Source organism: Eschrichtius robustus, chromosome 16 (assembly GCF_028021215.1).
Source record: "Eschrichtius robustus isolate mEscRob2 chromosome 16, mEscRob2.pri, whole genome shotgun sequence".
Lineage (NCBI taxonomy): Eukaryota > Metazoa > Chordata > Mammalia > Artiodactyla > Eschrichtiidae > Eschrichtius > Eschrichtius robustus.
In genome coordinates this window covers 8,492,250-8,512,057 of record NC_090839.1, presented here as the reverse complement: position 1 = coordinate 8,512,057, position 19,808 = coordinate 8,492,250, and the positions used below count along the sequence as shown (strand labels likewise).

Sequence of the window (19,808 nt, the reverse complement as noted above, 5' to 3'; positions counted from 1 at the left end):
TGCTTTTGTCGGTTTGTTTATTAGTTACTGATAGAGGAATGGTGAAGCTTACAACTGCCATGGTGGATTTCTTTATTTCTCCTCCTAGACCTGCGGGTTTCTGCTTCATACATATCACAGCTATATTAGCAAGAGTTTCTAGATTTAAATTGTTCTATCTTTCTCCTTGTCTCTGTACAGAACAAGGGCAGAATAGGCCCTCAACAAATGTTTGCTGTCTGCGTCAAATAAAGTGTCAGATGGAGATGATTCAGAGTCTCTCTGCTTCTCGTCTCTAATAGTCTCTAATAGTCTCTATTTTTTTTTTTTATTGGATCCAATAGTCTCTATTTAGCCCCTGAATGAAGAAGCCTAGGTTTCCCTCTGAGTCAGAGTCAACAGCAAAAAAAAAAAAAAAAAAAAAAAAATCTCCTAGCATGGTCATTTTTCCAGAGTTGCTATCCAAGGCTGCTATGGCACCGAGGGATGAAAGAAACATCACCACCAGCCCCCATTCCAGAATTTCCTGTCTTGTCTTGCGGTTAACTTAAAACATTTCACCTCCCGCCTCCCTCTTTCTCACCATCTCTTCTTCATGGTTAAAGAAGTTATAATTTTGCAAAGGGAATGATTAAGCAAATCCAGAGATCTTGGCTAGGGGACCTGATTTTTCAAGGCCCTATTTTTTTGCGAGCTGAAGAAATCTGTATGTTGCAGAGTTTGCACATGAGTTTTTTAGCCTTAGTCAGGACTGGTGCACAATTTCCTGTTTTTGTGTCCTCAAAACTGCTAAGCTACTTGTGAACAACTGGCCAAGAGAGGGAGGGGACAGGGGTTGCGGAGAGAGGGTTGTGAGCCAAGAGGGGTGGAGAAGGCTGTTCCTCCCTCGGTTCTGGCAGAACTTCTGTGGAAGTGGAAAAGTTCCTTGGCGTTTTATTTTTGTTTTTTAAAGGCAGTGAAGTAGAGACTGGAGGCAGATTCTCAGATTCTAGACTTGAAGTTGGGGGTTTGAGTGGTTAAGAGAAGAAGAAACAAGTCTGAGCAGGAATTTTAATCAGTTTCCAAATACTCAAGCGACAGTTGAATCTCATAATGTTCTGATAAACGTGAACATTTACTAGGCACTTATTATGTGCCAGGCACGGTGTTAACTGCTTTGCAGGGAGTGTGCTGTTAAATCCCCGTAGCAACCCCAGGCGCTGGATTCCACTTTCAGCTCCATTTCATGGATGTGAAAGTGAGCCTGGGAGAAGTGAAGTGACCTGGAATTCCAACCCAGGCCCTTGGACCCAGAGCCTGTGTCCTTAACCACTACTCTGTCCTGAAGATACAGAAGGTGACAGGGTTGTCTCAGAGACCATAGTAGATGTGCTCTTGTCTGTGGATCCAGGGGAGGGGATGGGTCCCTGACCAAAGCTGCTCCCTGCTTTTTCTTTTTCTCTCTCTCAAAGCAGGGCCTCAGATTGTGCTGGGCATTCGCCTATTTGCTCCTACTTCCTCTTTCCATGCTTCCCTTCAAACTGCTTTTCCCAGGTTCCATTGCCAACTGGCTCCTGGTTCGTTTCAGCCAGTGGAAGGCACTGGCACCAAGATATTTTTCCCTCCCATCAGCAGAAAAACACTGCTTCTGGACCCCCCTCCCCACAGCTGCCCTCAGGAGGTCTTTCCCCTCCCGCACCTCCCCACATGGCACTCCATTTCCCACAGGACCACCGGGTTCCCTGGTCTGGTAACATCACCTCTTCCTTTTATCTGTCTGGCCCTAATAGTGGTTGTGGCTTCCTTCTGCGTCTCATCTCTGGATGGCCTCCTTGTCACATGCTTGCCTTGTCAGCTCTTCCAGCACCTTTAAAACCACTACCCGTATTAATCCTCCTCTATTAAACTACTGGCACAAGCGAGGTTCCCTGACAGAACCCTAAGTGAGACACAGATGTTTGTGCCTTAGATACAGACCCCGAGACAAGAAGTTGGACGCAGGTTGTTTATTTGGGAAGGGGTCCCCGGGAGCGTGAATGAGGGAGAGTGTGCTTGTGAGTGTGTTACTACTGGGGCAGCTGGGTTCAGTCTTGCTGGGGACACTGTGGGAGCATGCGGAAGACCCCCCCCCCCAAAAGATGGCGAAGCTGAGATATTTATCCACCGTTTTCCATCCCTCACTGGTTGAGGGTAGCCTCCGGGGACATGAACTTTCAGGCATTTCCAGGATGCCCTGCATGTGGGCTGAACAAGTTCTCACAGCCCCTGGAGGAAGCCACCAAGAAGAAAAGCAAATCATGGAGGGATCATTGAGGTAGGAAGTTATCAGTACCCGTGAACTCAGAGTTGGGCTGAGGAGCAATGAGGCGGGGCATCCATAGCATCTGCTACCATGACAACCGGGCTAATAGTATAAGTAGATACAACCAAGGAAAGTCAAAGGCAGACCTGAGTTCCCTCCCCCACCCACCCCAAATTCTACTTTATTTTACAATGGGAGGGACACCAGGGAAGATCAACATTTTTTTCCCTCTCTCCTCCCTCCTTTCTCTTTTCTTGGATGAGCCAGACAGACAAGTGGTTACCAGGACGGGGAAAGACGGGGATGCAGCTTAAGGGTGTCCCAAAGATTGGATGGGCTTTGAGCCCTTGAAAGAGAAGACGTACACTCTACCTTGGACAGATGTCACCTGCAGCCTCATCAATAATGCTGACTGAGCACTTAACACTTGCCGGGCACTATGCTAGCAAGCCATAAATGCGTTGTCTCATTTACCCTTCTCAGCAAGTCTCTGAGTTAAGTTCCATTATTATTCCCATTCTACAGATGAGCAAACTAAGGTAAAGTAACTGACTCAAGATCTCACAGCCTTGGTTCATAGATGTGGGTAATCTGGATGGACTGTGGGACAAAATTCCAAATTTACACTTACGACGCTTGGAAAGAAGCATTTAAGCATTCTTTTAAGGACCAGTGCCATTTAGAGGTTTTATCTGAGTATTTCTTACACTCGTTAAAGAGTCTTAAAAACAAAATGATTATACTTTATGGTATCTAGTAGTTCAGGTCACTCAAGGAATCCAACGAATATTAGTTGAATTGAGTTTGCATTACTAGATATGCCTGCAACAAAATACAAATCTGATTATGTAACCCTCCAGCTCAGATCTCTTCCATGGCTCCCTACTGCCCTCAGGAGAAAGTTTAAACTTCTTACCAAGGGCTCCTTACTGCGCGTCCCTGTTGACCTGGTCTGGCCTCCTCCCCAGGCTTCACCATCTTATCTATCCTCCCCCGCAGCCTCACTCCAGCCATGCTGAGCTACTTGCCATTCTCTCTGTAGACTCTGGGCTTTTGAACTTCTGTTCTGCTGGAAACCCCTTTGGCCATTCTTTGAGAGTTAGCTCAACTGTCACCTCCTCAAATGGCCATCCCCTGTAGTCTTGTAGCAGTGCCTTCCTCTGAGTTCCACAATGTCCTGCATTTACTTATCTTACATTATGATTGTCTTTTTGTCTGCCTGTCTTTCCCACAGATGTGAAAACATGCCTTTAAGAGCTTAGGTTGGGTTTCAACCTTGGTTCTGACCTGTGTGTCCTTGGGCAAAGTTGCTTCTCCTCTCTGAGCCTTGGTTTTCTCATCTGTAAAATGGGCAGTAAACAAGGGAATTCATGTGAAGCACAATACCCGGCATAAAGTCCACTGTTAGCTGTTATCATCTTTGCATCTTCTGAACTGGTCTTTTTTAGTTGATGCTCAGTGAAGTAAGAGCTCAACCTAGACCAGTGGTTTTCACTTTTTTCTGCATCAGAACCACCTGGAGGGCTTGTGAAGCCACACATTGCTAGGCTCCACCCCTGGAGTTTTTGATCCAGTGGGTCTGGAGGAGGGCTTGAGAATTTGCATTTCTAATTGGTTCTCAGGTGATGCTGATACTGATTATTATGGGACCACACTTTAAGGACCACTCAGCTGGGCACCTGAGGAGGGAAGATGTCTGATTAGAGTGATCAAACACTTGGAGCTAAAATAAACTCATACTAGAGCATAAGGCAACCCTCTTCCCAGTGGACGTGGCCATAGAATATTTATCAATTTACCCATTCGGTTGCCATTTATTGAGTATCTACTATGCCCAGGCATTGTGCTAGACACTGACGATAGAGCAGTGAATGAGACAAGAAGGTCCCCGGTGTTTGACGAGCCCACAGTCTAATGGCCCTGGTTTGCAGGGCAGGCATCATAATTGCTCAAGTCCCATCAATTTGAATTGAAGGGGCCTGGTTGGTTTGGGGAATGGCTACCTTTAAAAATACTGATATTAATGCTTGCTTTACTGTTTACTGCATTATCCTAGTTGCCTTCTCAATATCGATTTCACCAAAATGATAAATCAAAACTGATTATGGTAATCCCGTAATTCCCTTGTCTGGCACTGCAGCCATCATCTGGCACTGGTTTTAGGATGAAGTCAGCTCATGGGACGTGGCACAGCAGAGTCCCAGACAATCAGAGGCAGGCTGTGACAAAACACCTGTTACATGAAATGATAAATATCCCTACTGTTTTTGTTATTAATTAGCCAATTTGAGTCGGAGTTTTCAGTTATTTGGTGCTAAAATTCCCTGTGCTCTAATAGCCCTCCTGTACTGTTTTTTATGCACCAGCCGCTGCACGAAGCGTTTGCCTTGCTCCTTCTTGCTCCATGCTCACAGCAACTCCGTGAAGTTGGCCCTTTTATTAGCCTCCTGTTTAGGGAGGAAACTGGCAAGCTAAGTCACTTGCCCGCTCCTCTAGTTGGGTGTGGAGACGGGAGAGGTAAGGCTGCTTTGTGGGGCATGATGGGCTGGTGAGGGTAACTTACATGCTTGGCAATGACACCAGCTTAAACGGTTTGCAGTCACACTACCCTCCCTCAAGCTTCTTCCAAGACTGAGCTGATAAGAATGGAAAAACCAACTAACAACCAACATTATCTTTGTTTGGGGGACTGAGAATCACAGAAGGCAATTGACTTACCCGGTTTGGCCCTCTTATTCTAGTTCTCTTCATTCAACTTGACCACTTTCTAGAAGTTACTTCAGAGTAACACATTCTTAAAGAGTTGCTTCAGCCCAGCCTCCTGGTCGGGCAGTCAGGGAAAAGGACCAGGCTAGAGACTGTGGAACCCCAGGTCTTGGAACTCCCCCCTGTGGCCAGATTTAAAGGGAAATGTCCTTCAACGAGAATAAATCATGTGAGCAATGAGCAATCATTGCCAGAAACCCAGCTGGAGGCCATTTTGTTAAGAAGTGCACCTTTGGGGGGGAAAAAAAAAAGCCATACAGGTGCACACCAGTCCCCCTCATAATAAAATATAACAAAGGAGGCAATTAAGTTCAGTTAGGGGCATACAGCTTTAAATTAGATAATGTATTCAAAAAGCAGTCTATAAACTGTGAAGTGTGTTAATGTAAGGCCTTATTATTATTACCCTTACTTCTGTGAAATTGCACGGGTTGCTACCCAGGCATGGGCTATGGCTAGTTAAAGGGCCAGGGGATAGAGAGGCTCCAGTGAATAGGTTTCTGGGGAAGGGAAACAGAGGCGAAAGAGTTAAGCTCCCCAGAAAACCAATTTATGCAAAGGGCTGGCTCCTGACTGGCATTCAGGCCAGGGCTAAGATCTGAATTACAAATTTACAGAATTTGCTGTTCTGTAAGTAATTTCTTTTCTTCCTAATGGAGCCCATAATTTCCAGGGGGGCTGGAGTCCCTTTATTTCCACTGATAGAGTGAACAAGATCTAGACCACAGAGGAACCTAATCCTGCTCACCGAGCAAACTGCCTTTTTAAAAGGCCGAAAAAGGGACATTGGGAGGATAGTTAAAAGCTGATAAGAATCATCTTACATTTCTGCAAAGCGCATTCCCTGCATTTGCAACTTGGGTGAGTTAATAATGGAAATCATTTTCCTTTCCTTCTCTTTAAGGTAGGGTGGCGATCTGATTTTATTTTGTAAGGCTTAAGATCAACTTGGGATTACTTGACAAAAGAAATGATACTTGTCAGGTCTGCTCCCTTCCAGGCACTTTGAGAAGGAGCCAGCAGGACAGATTCTAGCCTCTTGGAATCTAATTAAAGGGGACCCCAGTGCATCTGTTTGCAAACAAACAACGACAGTCCAGCTAGAGAGTCTGCGTGTGTGTCTGTGTCTGTGTGTCTGTGTGTATTTAAATCCCCGATAATTTGTTTAAAGGGCAGGGGGTACAATAAAACCACAAGAACTTCACTTTTCCTTCCCTGTTTGGCATTTCCTTGGGTGGTATGTGTCCCTTTCCCCAAGATGATGAATTCATGAGAGACCTCAGGGGCTGCTGAGAACAACTGTGCCTTTGAACGAATTCTTTTATGGATATCAGTCCAGAAGTCACCGTTGGCTGGAGCTGGAAAGCAGAGTTTTTTGATTTTTGTTTTCCCCGATCACAGCCGTTTCAGCTCAATGGCCCAGTTCTTGGAAAGGGCACTTCTTCATGACATTGGAGAAGACACTCTTCCATGTGCACCTAAAAATAAATAAGTAAATAAGTTAATGAGTATGTCAACTTTAAAAAGGTACCTTTGCCCCCTCCTCCAGGTCTCAATTTCTCTTTCAGTTTCAGGGTGTTCTTAATATTTTACTGTGTGCCGTTTTGCTATCCAAATGGCATTCCTGGGTTCTGTAGTTTAAAGAACTTCAGTCCTTCTGCGAATCCGTGTCCTGGGAGCTTTCCTGAGCTCACTTGGGAACTGTGCGCTCTTTTCACACTAGTTCAGCAGGAGCATGGAAATTAGTATTTATTGTAAATGCATCAGGAATTGGCTCGCCACTCAAAACCAAACAAACCCCACAAAACTCAAAAATGGAGTTTTAACTTGCTTCTCAGGCTACAACTGGCTTTAGAATCCCCCCAATAAGCCATTTATTTGAGTCCTATCTGGCTTAAATTTTCTTAAAAAAAAAAAAAAAAAAGCAATTTCATTACAAGATTGTTCTCTTTTTTGGCCAGGAGGATGGGAAACCAGTTACAGAAACTGTTGGCATGCTTTCCAGCAAGATTCGCAGCAGAGAACTTCTTTTTAAAAATTAAAAAATTTTTTTCTGGGGCGGGAGAGGGTGGGAGGGCTCCTTCTACATTAGTGACTCAGTCCTGCCTGGGGACATTTCTCTTCAGGGCAAAAAGCCCCTGTGTCCAGTGAGGTGAAGCTTGCAAATAATACTGTCACCTTTCTCAATAGACTGGTATGGTCTGGAGCCCAAAGGTCACACCAGGCAACCCCCCTGGTGTTTAGAGACAAAGCAGTAACCAGCTGCCTGTTTGCCTTGAATCATCCCACGTACTGTAATGGCGATGGTGGAGGGAAAGTCATCCCCCCACCAAGGGCTTCCCCAATGTTTTGTTTTTTCTTGATTTGGGCAAAGTTAAGCATGCAGACATGAAGCAGCATGAGGTCATTCTGAGCTGGGTGGGTCACAGACACTGAGGACTCTCCAGGTTCCGTCAGGAGGGATGAAGAAACCAACCCCTCTGCAAGGAAAAGGCCTCTGGTCTTTATTGGAAACTGAGCATTCAGGCAGCCCAAGCTGGGAGCCAGTGGGTTCCAGGAGCCAAGGATCTCCCAATTTGTTTTTTTAGAAACATTTTTGTCCCGAACACATTTTCCAAAGGCCTGTTTGCCTAAGCCATTGTTTTATTTGCCTAAGGTATAGACTTGTCAGGAGAGGATGTTCAATGTTATTTCCAATCACTGTGTGATGGATTGTACATGCAATGGATTTGTATGAGTCAGTGTATGCATGTGGTTCTGTCAGTTACACGTGTCTGTTTGCCTGTGTATGATTAGGAATGAGTGCACACATTTATCTATTCCTGTATAGAAGTAACTATAAGTATGAATGTGTGCATATGTGGGTATAAATACATGCCTGCATGTATACATGTGTACCTGTAGTGGACACTTGGGATGACCCTCATCCTCCAGCCGGTAAGGGATCCAGCTTCTCAGCTCAATGGGAGCAGCTTGCCTGTCCTGATACCTCCCAGGGTGGCCCATGGCTCACCAACAAGGGGACAAAGGCCGGACCCCTGCCCGTAGGTATAACCAACTTTATGGTGCAATTCATGCTCCAGGGCCCCCTGGCAGATCAGGACGAAACTCAACTCCAGCTGAGACCAATCCCTGCCCTGTCCTTCTCTTCCTCCCTTTCCCCTGGAAGCCTTCCTTCAGCATAACACGTGCATCTGAATCCCTGTCTCAGGCTCTGCTCTAGGCAGCGTGGCTTAAGAAAGTGTTTGTATATATGTGCATGTGTGCGTATATACAAATATACATGTGCACACATTTGTATGTGCATGTGCCCACATACAAGGAAATTGAGAAGGATCTGGGAGAATAGATAAGATGGAAGAAAAGCACTGATTTTCTACTGTGGAAGATAAAGGCATCTCAGACATAGAGCACGAGAGACCTGCTTTCAAAGTTGAAAATTAAAAGATCCTTCAGATGTAAATGTACTTTTTATTAAATCAGAAAAAGATACAGTAACATGGTATCAGTCAATCATATGGCTACTTTGGATTACATTTTAATACACTCATCGTCCTATGTACTCCTCTGTACAAGTATTAAAAAAAACTCAGGTATTTGAATAATCTTCTGTAAATTTTTATTATTAACTGGGGTTATAGGGAGGGTTTTATCAGAGCACATCCTGAGAACATTAGGAAATTACAGACAGACTTGAGATAAGTGTCAGACAGAACAGATGAAGCAAGCCCCTCAGCCATCTGAGAAACATTAATAATGTAAGATTGCAGAGACCGAAATCTTTGTTAGGGATGCAGGATGCGGGATGAAAATGGAGACCTTGGCGCCCCCTAGTGTTGCAAAATAAACTCGCAACTTCATTTATTCGGTTTGGTTTGTTTTTTTGTTTTTTTTTGAAGTTGTAATCCCCGCCCTTGTCACTAAGCCTCAAAAAGCAATTGTTTTCCCAAATTATGTCAAGCCCTCTCCAGTCAATCTTTTCCCCCTCGTCAGTAACGTTCAAGGACCCTATTTGTAAAACAACTCTTATTCATTCCTTTGTCATTCCCCACACATTCCGTTCCAGAAAATTGGCAACCTCCCAACACAGAGCCCACGTTTTCCCTCCTTGAGATGTGAACTTAAACAAAAGATTCTTGTCTCTCCCTCTTCAAGCTGAGAGGATGCTTCAGGCAGGCGTTTTCCTTCTGCAACTTACTCGTCACCGGCCATTTTTCATAACTTCACCAGAAGGCAGTCCTCGGCCCCCTCCCCCCACCTGCTTGGCAACCATCGACTCTTCTGACCTGACTCGTTAACCTGCTAAACCATCTTGACAGTTATTTACCAGGAAAGACTGGACCAGAGACAGAAATAATACACCTCAATATACAACAGCTCAGGCTTAATTTGTAGGCAGAATTTCATTTGATGGCCATCAGAAGAAAACATATATACATGGAGCCGGGTTGGGGAGGAGATGGAGTAGGGAGAAGACCTCTTGGTGGCAGAACTTGGTGGGAACCGTGGTGATTTGTTTACTTGGATTTGCCAACTGGTCCGATGGATACGGGGTCTGTTTGCACTTGAGCATCCAACATCTGCTTTGGTCCCTGGAGAGAAATATACAAGAAGTTGCATCCTAGTGAAGAGCTGTAATATCAACAGCAACAACTGCCATTTATTTAGCACTGACTCTGTGCCAGGCGCTGTGCCACATAAATACACCTTATTCGTGGGCAGTGGGTAAGAGAACGGTTTCCAATGAGATGTCCGAGTTCAGCGCCAGGTTATATTACTTTCTAGCAGTTGTGAAATCTTGGACAAATGGCTGAACTCTTTGTGCTTCAGTTTCCTCATCTTTAGAATGGAGGTGATAACATTTATCTCGGAGGGGGTTGTTCCAAGATAAAGTGAGTCCTGACTTGTAATGTACTTAGTACCTGGGGTGTAGAAAACCTGCCGCAGTTAGAGCTCACTTCCGTCACCCTCTCGAATCACTTTCTAACCACACTGCCTGTTTACTTTTCTTACAAAACGTATCTTTGCAAAGTTTTCATGTAATACCAAGTAGGCTGCTTTCTGTTAGAATCCAAGCAGCATACGGAGGAGGAGGGAGAAAGGGGCAGAATGAAGGGGATGTCACTGGGAGGGCAAAGGTCACACAGGGAGTGGCTAGCCTGAGGGCTGAGGCTGGGCTGGGCGGGGGTGAGGGGGGCCAGAGGCTCGCTTCCTGTAGGCGGCGTGGCCTCGATGGGCCCCCGGCTGGTGCCAGTTCTGCTGCCGGCGCTGCCCTCTCAGGAAAGGGGTCAGACAACCCCAGGGAAATGTGTCCAGCCTGGCAGTCCTCAGGGCTTGATCGGATCCTTGCAAAGTGGCAGGAAACCCCTCCCTCCTTCTCCACCACTGTTGGGAGTCTCCTGACAATGGGAAGGTGGAGAATTTGAAGAATAAGCGTTTCTACCTCAAAGGGACATTGCCGTAATTAAAGAGGTGATAAATATAAGTGAAGCACAGCCTCAGAGGAAGGGCTTGGTGACTTGAACTGTAATTATGATGTAGAACCTGCCCACGTCTTGGCATCTCTGCAGGCATCACAATGCCAAACCGCCATTGGCTCTCCCAGGTAACCCTAGAAGTGTTACCCAGGGCATCTATTTCTGCTCTTGCCACTCTATAGCCATTTCTGCACTATAGCAGCAAAATAGTCTTTAAAGGCTACAAGCAAAGGTCCAACACTTCCTTGCTTAACACCCTTTAATAGCTTCCCAATTTAAGTAGGATGATGTCAACATTCTTCGCACAGCCTGTACAGCCAGCATGAGCTGCCCACTGCTCCAACCTTAGCGACTTTTATTATTCACCTAGCTCACCACCTCCCACCAACGGGGGGGCCTCAAACATACAAAGCGCATTCCCACCCCAGGGCCCTTGCACATGCTGTTCCCTCCTCCTGGAACAAAGAGCCTTGCTCTCTTCCTGTCTGGCACCGATAATCAATCCTGTCTCATCTCAAATATTATCTCCTCAGAAACACTTTCTGGATCCATAGATTCCAAGTTGCACACGTACTGCTGTCCTCATCCCCAGCGTAACCCTATCACATTACCGTGTTTATTTCCCCTCCGTGACTTCCCACACTCACATTTTTGTTTTTTAATTTATCTACTTTATAGTTCCATGTGTCCCACTAGAAAGTGAGCCTCAAACTGAGGTTCTACACACATACTCAAGGACACAAAGATGAGACAGAAATAGATGACATTGATCATAAAATTTTAAACTTGGGGCCTGAGATTCTGTATTTCTAATAAACTCCCCAGAGATGCTTCTAAAGACCAAACTGGGGCCAGAGGAACCACAGCCCCCACCTAACCTCTATCTATAATATTAGAGAGCACCAATGTCTACAGATATTCATGAAACGGAATAGTTAGGAATGATTAGGGCAGTTTGCTTCACGTAACTACCCCATCTTCATTGCAACATGAAGGTGAACCCCAGTTCACTGGCCCCATAGCCGATGCCAGTAGTATTTCCTTGCCTGGCCCTCCTGGCTCAACCCACGTTCCCACGGGCCCTGGGTATGAGTTCACTTGTCTCTCCTAGTTTACGCTTGATCATCTTATTTGGGTGATGATTCTTCAGACTCCCCCTGTTTGCCAGGATTTACGTTATCCCAGATATAATGAAACCTTTACTAGTATCATATTTCACTCCATCTATTCGTTCATCAACAGACGCTGCCTGGGTGCCGACTGTGTTCTGGCCACACGCTGGCGGGGGTGGGTGGCGGGACGGAGGGGACAGCACGTCTGCCCGTGACAGGTCTGGCCACTGCCTTCCCTAAGCTAACAGTCTGGAGAAGGAGACAGAGAAGAACCAAATAGACATAAATAAAGAACCCCAAGCTTAATTCATTATTTAATGTCTGGCCTCCACTCACCCCTCACTGGACTTCCCCAGAGGGAAGGAGCTAATAAGTTTAGCCTGGTCTGTATACCCACCACCCAGGGCCAGGCTCAGAGCAGCTTCCCTGGTGGAAACCCCACAAGGCTGTCTTTGGCCACAGACGAGCATCCCTGCTTCTCATCACCACCTGTTCCTGCCAACCCACCCCATCCTTGAATTCCCTCTCCTCCAGCCAGACTGAGCCTCAGATCCGTGCTGTCTCTCCCGCACACCTTTGTTCCCATGGCCTGGACCTCACCTGCCTTCAGACTTCTCCTTGCCTCATCCCTCTACAGGTTAACTTGAGGTCCCTCCTCACATGGAACCTCTGAGAAGCCCCCGCCCCCTCCTCTCAAACCCAAGGCCAGGCCACGTCCTCACCCTCAGGCTCCCTTCCTGTGCCCGCCCCTGCCTCCCAGCTCCGCCCCCGCCTCCCAGCTCCGCCCCCCGCCCCCCCAGCCAATCAGCATCACACCTGCCTGTGGCCGCGGAAAAGCGATGCCTGCGCCCACCTTGCTCTCTGCGCCCGGCACACAGCAGGTCCTCGGTGTTTGGCCAAGGCCCAGCCACCCCCTGGCCAGCCGGTCCCCTTTGGAGGCGGGACCCACACCCCCGGCCCAAAAGCCCAGAAAGAAGAGGCGAAGCGTCCACCCACCAGGCCCTTGAAGAAGCCCCCGAGGGGCTGTCGCCGCTTCTCGAGCCTCTTCTGGGGCTTGTCCCCGTCCCGCAGCGAGTTCACCTCCCCCGGGGCCGGCTCCGCGCGCGGGGCCGTCTCTTTGGCTTCCGGCTTGCTGCTCTTCTGCTTCTCGGGCTCGGCGGACGCCTTCCTGTCCTTGGAGGCGCCCTCCTTGCCCTTCTGGCCAGCGGCTGCCGGTTCTGACTCCGGCGGCACCACCGCCTTCTCAGTCGACTCTGAGGCCTAGAGCAAGTTCAAACAAAATGCATTTCTAGTGGCTGCAAGACAACGCTCAGTAGCAGGTGAGTAAACGTGTTAAAACAGAGATGTTCAAAGGTTGGATGGTGTCTACGTGTTCAGGATTCCTGGGTGAGATGGGAAAAAATAAGAAAAATGTGGAAATACTTTTTCTGGTATGAGGTCACAGTGGGGACATTTATTTACCAATCTGATCATTCATTCATTAATGAAAACTTCCCCAGCAAGCATTCTTTACTCCTTCTTCGGGAACTAGAACCTGGGTTTTCCCTGGAGAACCACCCTTCTCTCTGGTTTATTCCCTGTGGTTTCGACACACTAATTTCATCCCTGAACAAAGGGCACATGACTCAGGCCTGGCCAGTCAGAGCACTGCATGTGACTGGGATGCTGGGATTGGTTCCAGCTGGCCAAAGGCAGCTAAACCTGAGCTAATCTCAGGGCTTTGCTAAAACAACCGAGAGGTCAGTTCCCTTTCCTTGAACTTGAAGCTGTGAAGATGAAAGCCTGGAGCTTCCAGAACCACCACCATTTACAGAAAAATTCCTGCAAGTGGAATTTCTTTTTTCTTGAAAAATAAACCATGAGACACAGAGGAAAGCAGAGCTGAGAGATGAAGAGAGAGAAAGGGAAAAAGAGCCCACGTATGGATGGCATCGCACATGCCCCTGGATCTAGCTGTTCCTGAAGCCCCTTTTTGTATGAGCCAGCTTTGAGAGGATTTCTCCCACTTGCAACCACATGTGACTCTTCTTGGGGATGCCTGGTCTTTTCTTCATGATTATGTCTATCTTAATTTCTGGCGTGAAACAGTCATTTCATAAAACAGTGGTAAAAGAAGATAATTGTTTTAGTTTTGAACATACATCTTTTCATGGTAAAGTGAAATGTTTGCGTTCCTACTTGGTTCCTACAATTTCGAGGAGTAAGGCTGTAAAATCCAAAATTCTGGGTAAATTACAGACAACCAAAAATCTGTTAGGAAGTAAAAGACTTTTTCCCATAATTTACTTGAACTGAAATGACTCTGGGGGCCAGACAGATAAAAAGAAAACATGAAAGAGGCTAGGGGTAAGAATAATCATATGGTGAACTTATTTCCCCAGTTGTGAAAGCAGCATAAGGTCAAAGAAATATTTCTCTAGTGTACGAAAAACAGTTCAAGCTATGCTGGCTTTGATGTTGGGGAGACAATTTGCAGTAGGGGGGATTGTGGTGAATTGAATGCCACATGCCTTGTCTAAAGGGGCAACAACTGCTCAGACCCACCAAAAGATACGATGTAGGATTACAGCCCCAGTGCTGTCATATCTTGTATGTTTTCAATGGAAACTTGAAATCGAATTATTTTAAATGCAAAATATGTCAATTTAAAAATATTGACATCGAAAATTTTAAAGCCCTGTTCACAGCAAACAACCACAACACAATTATCCCTGTGGGCTACATTTGGCCCACTGGATACATATTTACAACTTATGATTCATAAAATTTATGTGTTGTCCCCAAGTCACAAAGTTCTATGACAAAGTGGCAGTTTTGATTCAGAGGGCATAGAACTGTCATTTCACATCCGTGAATCAAACACACCCCTTAGAAATGAGCAAGAAGACAGAGAAAATTCCCATCCTGAAGGCCTCCCCAGGCTGCAGCGCCCCCCTGGAGGGCAGAACTCCTTGGAGAACAAAGCCTCAGACATCCAGTGCAGCCCAAGAAGATGTTTTACAAGCACACGTCCTGAATATTTGTTAGATCCCAGTTGCCGAAGTTGTAGCAAATGCTAAGATACAGATGTCAAGTATAACAGAGGGCCCAGAGCACATACTCGCCTCAGAAAGAGACAGAAACTCCCACCGTGCTGCTCTGCACAAAGGCCAGAAACCAGTGACCCTGCTCAAACACCATGTTAACTGTTTTTGTTGCATAGAAGATTTTAAGGTACAGTGAGTAGCTAAAAGCTTAGTGTCTGGAGTCAAAAGAACATGGCGTGTGGACTTCCCTGGTGGCGCAGAGGTTGAGAATCCGCCTGCCGATGCAGGGGACACAGGCTCGAGCTCTGGTCCAGGGAGATCCCACATGCCGTGGAGCAGCTAAGCCCGTGTGCCACAACTACTGAGCCTGTGCTCTGGAGCCCGCGAGCCACAAGTACTGAGCCCGCATGCCACAACTACTGAAGCTTGAGTGCCTAAAGCCCGTGCTCCGCAACAAGAGAAGCCACCAGTGAGAAGCCCGCGCACCACAACGAAGAGTAGCCCCTGCTCGCTGCAACTAGAGAAAGCCCACGCGCAGCAACAAAGACCCAACGCAGCCAAAAATAAACAAATAATAATAAAATAAAAAATTTAAAAAAACAAAAACAAACACATGGTGTGGTTCTGGTTTCATCACATCCTTGCTGTATGACCTGGAATAAATGGTGTGATCTCTCAGCTTCCTCTTCTGTGTGGGAGTAACAAACAAACAAATCATACTTCATGGTGTTAAGTGAGGATTAAATTAGCTAGTAATGGAAAGCTCACTGCACACAGTGTCTGGATGCCAAGCATAAAGGGACCAACTGTCTTGGTCTGTCTGGGAGTGAGGGGGTTCTAGGATATGGAACCTGCATTTTTAAAACCAGGAACGTCCCGGGCAAACTGGGATCAGTTGGTCGTCCTGGCTTAACACTACCAGCAGTGACTCTGAGGGGCTGTGCGTCCAAGCTGCGGGTGTAGACAAGGCGCTCAAGAAATATACTTGCTGAATCGAGTCCCCGTGTCTCTCCAGCCTCATCTTCTATCCCACCCCACCCCCCGTCCCCCCCCCCGTCCCGTCCCCCCCACCCCCCGGCTCATTCTGCTCCAGCCACACGGTGCTTTTTTTTCTTGAACAAACTTATTCTCAATTCAGAGCTTCCTATTGGCTGTGCTTCTGCTCGGTCTGTCTCCAGGGCTTCAGATGACTGCTTCTTTCCCAGAAGGTCTCAGCTCAAATGTCATCACCTCCTTGGAGACACAGTCCCTGATTAGAGGGTCTAAGGACGAATGACCCCCTTCTTGTGGAACACTGCTGAATTTTCTTTTCTTTTTTTTTTTTTAACTACCTTTCCCTATTGTATTTTTTAAAAAAATATTTATTTATTTGGCGGCGTTATGTCTTCGCTGCTGCATGCGGGCTTTCTCCAGTTGCGGCGAGTGGAGGCTACTCTTCCTTGCGGTGCGCGGGCTTCTCTTGTTGCGGAGCACGGGCTCTAGGAGCATGGGCTTCAGTAGTTGTGACACGCGGGCTCAGTAGTTGTGGCTCACGGGCTCTAGAGCACAGGCTCAGTAGTTATAGCGCAGGGGCTTCGTTGTTTCGCAGCCTGTGGGGTCTTCCCGGACCAGGGCTGGAACCTGTGTCCCCTGCATTGGCAGGCAGATTCCTAACCCCTGCGCCACCAAGGAAGCCCCTGAATTTTCTTCATGTTTGCAGTCATCGCGGGGATTTCTTTGCTCACTTGGAAATGTTCTGATTCCCTCCGGAGCACGAAACTCCTCTGTCTCTCTTCCATTGCTTTATCCCCAGCACCTCACCTGACACATGGTAGATCGCCATCAAAATGGGCTGAATGAATGGCCAGCAACTCACCTTCCAAGTGTTTCCAAAATACTTCCCTTAGCACATCACTCGGGTATGTAGTGGGAAGTCCCTACAAACCAACAGCTCTCATGGGACACTGATTTTTTTTTCAAGAGGGGAGGTTTCAGTGTGTCATATCCATTTACCACATGGTTACTCCATCCCTATTCGGCCTAAGTTTTTTTTAGAATGGCTTAGAAATGAACTTCTGGAAACAATACATGGCCGGTTCCTTACCTTCAGAGTGAGCTAAGAATCTGAACTGTGCATGATTGCGTTGTCATGAAATGCAGAAGAATTAGAACCTTTGCTTGGGGCTTGACGCTGTCTCAAAATTTATAACAAAAATTATTCCCATCTGAATAATCCGAGTGTCTCCTCTCCTAGAACCCAGGGAGGCTGGCAGGAAGCTGGAGGACAAGGTTACTGGAACATCCCATTTGATTCAGGCACTGGAAGCCAACCCAGGCTGGGAATTTCTTGGGTTTTTCATGGAAACATCAACTAAGGCTTTTATAACTCAGAGGGCAAATCTAAAAGGAGCAGAGAATGTCTATTCCCACCCCCCAAAGTTAAACTAAGCATTTGTCATCTCCCAATAGTACACACCAATCTTCTGACGTCTGGATCCAAAGCCCTGGAAAATAGAATTCTCAAAACATTTCTAGATGAGTGTAAATAGAATGACGTTTCCAGCTCATTCAAATTTCCACTGACTGTTTTCAGATTTTAGAATCACCAAAATGACTGGCATAACTGTTTCACTGTCAGATTCCAGACAAAATGTACAAACATATTTCAGTGTTTCATGGTGAATAACATAAGTTTATGATGTTTCCAAGGTAGTAACCTTTGGGATTTTTGGTTCCAAAGTGGTCTAGAGTATGGGTTTGGGGGGCAGGTATAGTAATAAGTTAAAAAAGAAAAATGAAAATAATTTGAATGCACTAAAAAGCAATATATTCCGTGTTGAAATATACAGGATAAACTAATTATTATGGAAGTAGAAATATCATAAATTATTTAGTAATTGCTGGAATTTGTGTGTGATATGAACAACATTATAGGGTGATAATTTCTCATCAGAAGCACAATAGTAATAGTAATAAAACAACAGCAATAGCTATGGCTTTATATGGTGAAGCCATATAAAGCCAATGTGAAAGTATTTGGAGTAAGGAAGTAATTAAGGTTAATTGAGGTCATAAAGATGGAGCCTTGATCCAATAGGATTAGTGTCTTTGTAAGAAGAGACACCAAAATACTCATTCTCTCTCCTCTCTATGGTATTTTGTTATGGCAGCTCATGCTGATAAACACAGCAACTAACATTTATTGAGTCCTCTATACCAGGAATGTTCTAAGTGCTTTACATGTATGGATTCATCTAAATATGACAGCCCTATAAGGCAGCACTTTTCCTAGCTCCATTATACAGATGAGAAACTGAGGCATGGAGATATTGGTAATTTGCTTTTGGTCACACAGCTAAAAAATAGCTGAGCCAGGATTCAAACCTGGGCAGTTTGAGTCTGCAACCCATGCTCTTAACCACATCTCTGTATTGGCAAAATTAGAACAAGAATATTTGATGACATTTTTGTGGAGGTATATTTCTAAGTTAAAAAAGAGTGCAGGTTATAAAATAAGGTGTTGAGCATGAGATGATCCCACTGGGAAAAAAAAGAATACATATAGTTATAAAAATGTCATAGCTGTCTCTTTAGAATAGAGAAAAATGATAGAAACGAACCGCCTGATCCCATGTCTTTCACACATCTATTCCAGAAAAAGCTCCTACTATGTACCAGGCACCATGCAGTGTGATAAACAAAATAGAAGAGGCCCCTTCCTTGCTCTACAAATACTCCAGACAGGGGCGGGAAGGGGTAGGGGAGGCAGATAACTAATGGACAAATGACTTATTTCAATGTGTGATAAGTGCCATGAAGTAAAAGTACAAGATGCAGGGATGATGGGTGGAAAGGGAACAGCTTTTTGAGGAGGTGACATTTAGGCCAAGATGTGAAGAATGGGAAAGAATTGTCCATGTGGAGAGAGGGAAGAGCACGTGAAGGAGCTCTGCAGTAAGAAATAGCTGAGGAACTCTAGCTTGTTCATGCTTGCATCTGCAAAGCCCAAGATGGTGCCTGGTATACAGTAGGCACCCAATCTAGAGACATCAAATGAGTTGGCTGTGGTTGAGAATTGCATCAGAAATGAGGCTGGAAAGAACCAAGAACATGCCAGCTAAACCCACCATTGAAGGCACCCAGTCTAGAGACATCAAATGAGTTGGCTGTGGTTGAGAACTGCATCAGAAACGAGGCTGGGAAGAACCAGGAACATGCCAGCTAAACCCACCACTGAACCGAGTTTACAGATCACTTACTTGGTAGCTGGAGTCTTTCCCATTTATTTCTTCTGAGTGGGTGATCCCTCCATCCCCTTTCACTGACTAAAATAACAAACAGACAATGGCCTTTCAGCTACCACAAGCACAGCAACATGGAGAACGCAAGGGAGGTTGTGAAATGGATAACCTCAGTCATTCATTGTTGAGATTCAAGGTCAAGACAAATGGAAGACCAACTAGAAACGCATTCCTCGTGAGTCACATGATTTCCATGTGGTCTATAACCAGAGTCTGATTAAATTCAAGTGTTGGTCTCCAGAAATAACGACAGTAAAAGTCTTAAACCCTGGGATTAGGTAATTCTGGGATAAATGATGATGAAAATACTGATCCTGGAACCAGAAGGTGGTTGAACATATAGAATGAATGAATAAGTAAATAAACAATTAAACCATTGGTAGCTATCTATTGGTAACATTTAAGTGATGGGTGTTTTGTTGTAGTATTTTTTTGCCCCTGGCAGAGAGATGGGCTATGTCGAACATTCTATTTTCCAATCTTTAGCGCCCCCTGTGGCCAGCGGCATCAGGGACAGGGCTGAATGGGGTTGACGTCACAGATTTGGGTCCTTAAACCAACAGTCTAAGCTCAGGGTTCTAAAAGTGTGATACCGGGACCAGCAGCTTCAGCGTCACCTGGGAATTTGATAGAAATACAAACCCTGAGAACTACACCAGATCTACGGAGTCAGTAACTCTCGGGGTTGGGACCCAGCAATCTGTGTTTTAATAAGCCCTCCAGGTGATTCTGAGGCATCACTGCTTTAAGCTAACTGGCCACAGACAGATACGGACCAATACTGGAGCCTGTAGTTTTAGCTGTGGATTTAGTAATGTTCTATGCTTGATGCTTGATAGAAGACCTAAGACATCTGGCAATGAATTGTTCAGTTCTTATTAACAATC

At 45.8% G+C, this 19,808-nt stretch overlaps 1 protein-coding gene across 6 annotated transcripts in view; it reads right to left on the bottom strand.

Moving 5' to 3' along the window:
- Positions 1 to 8,556: 8,556 nt before the first annotated feature.
- The window catches only part of BCAS1 (brain enriched myelin associated protein 1), a 96,132-nt gene continuing 84,880 nt past the window's right edge, over positions 8,557 to 19,808 (bottom strand). For 3 of the 6 annotated variants that reach the window (XM_068565820.1, XM_068565821.1, XM_068565822.1), the window contains 3 exons: positions 18,880 to 18,945; positions 12,612 to 12,875; positions 8,557 to 9,618 (listed from right to left, as the gene is read on the bottom strand). In XM_068565820.1, the coding sequence (XP_068421921.1) occupies positions 9,544 to 9,618; positions 12,612 to 12,875; positions 18,880 to 18,945 (405 nt within the window). In that variant the 3' untranslated portion in view covers positions 8,557 to 9,543. The remainder of the gene's footprint in view (positions 9,619 to 12,611; positions 12,876 to 18,879; positions 18,946 to 19,808) is intronic. The other 3 variants (XM_068565823.1, XM_068565824.1, XM_068565825.1) reach the window with 1 other exon arrangement.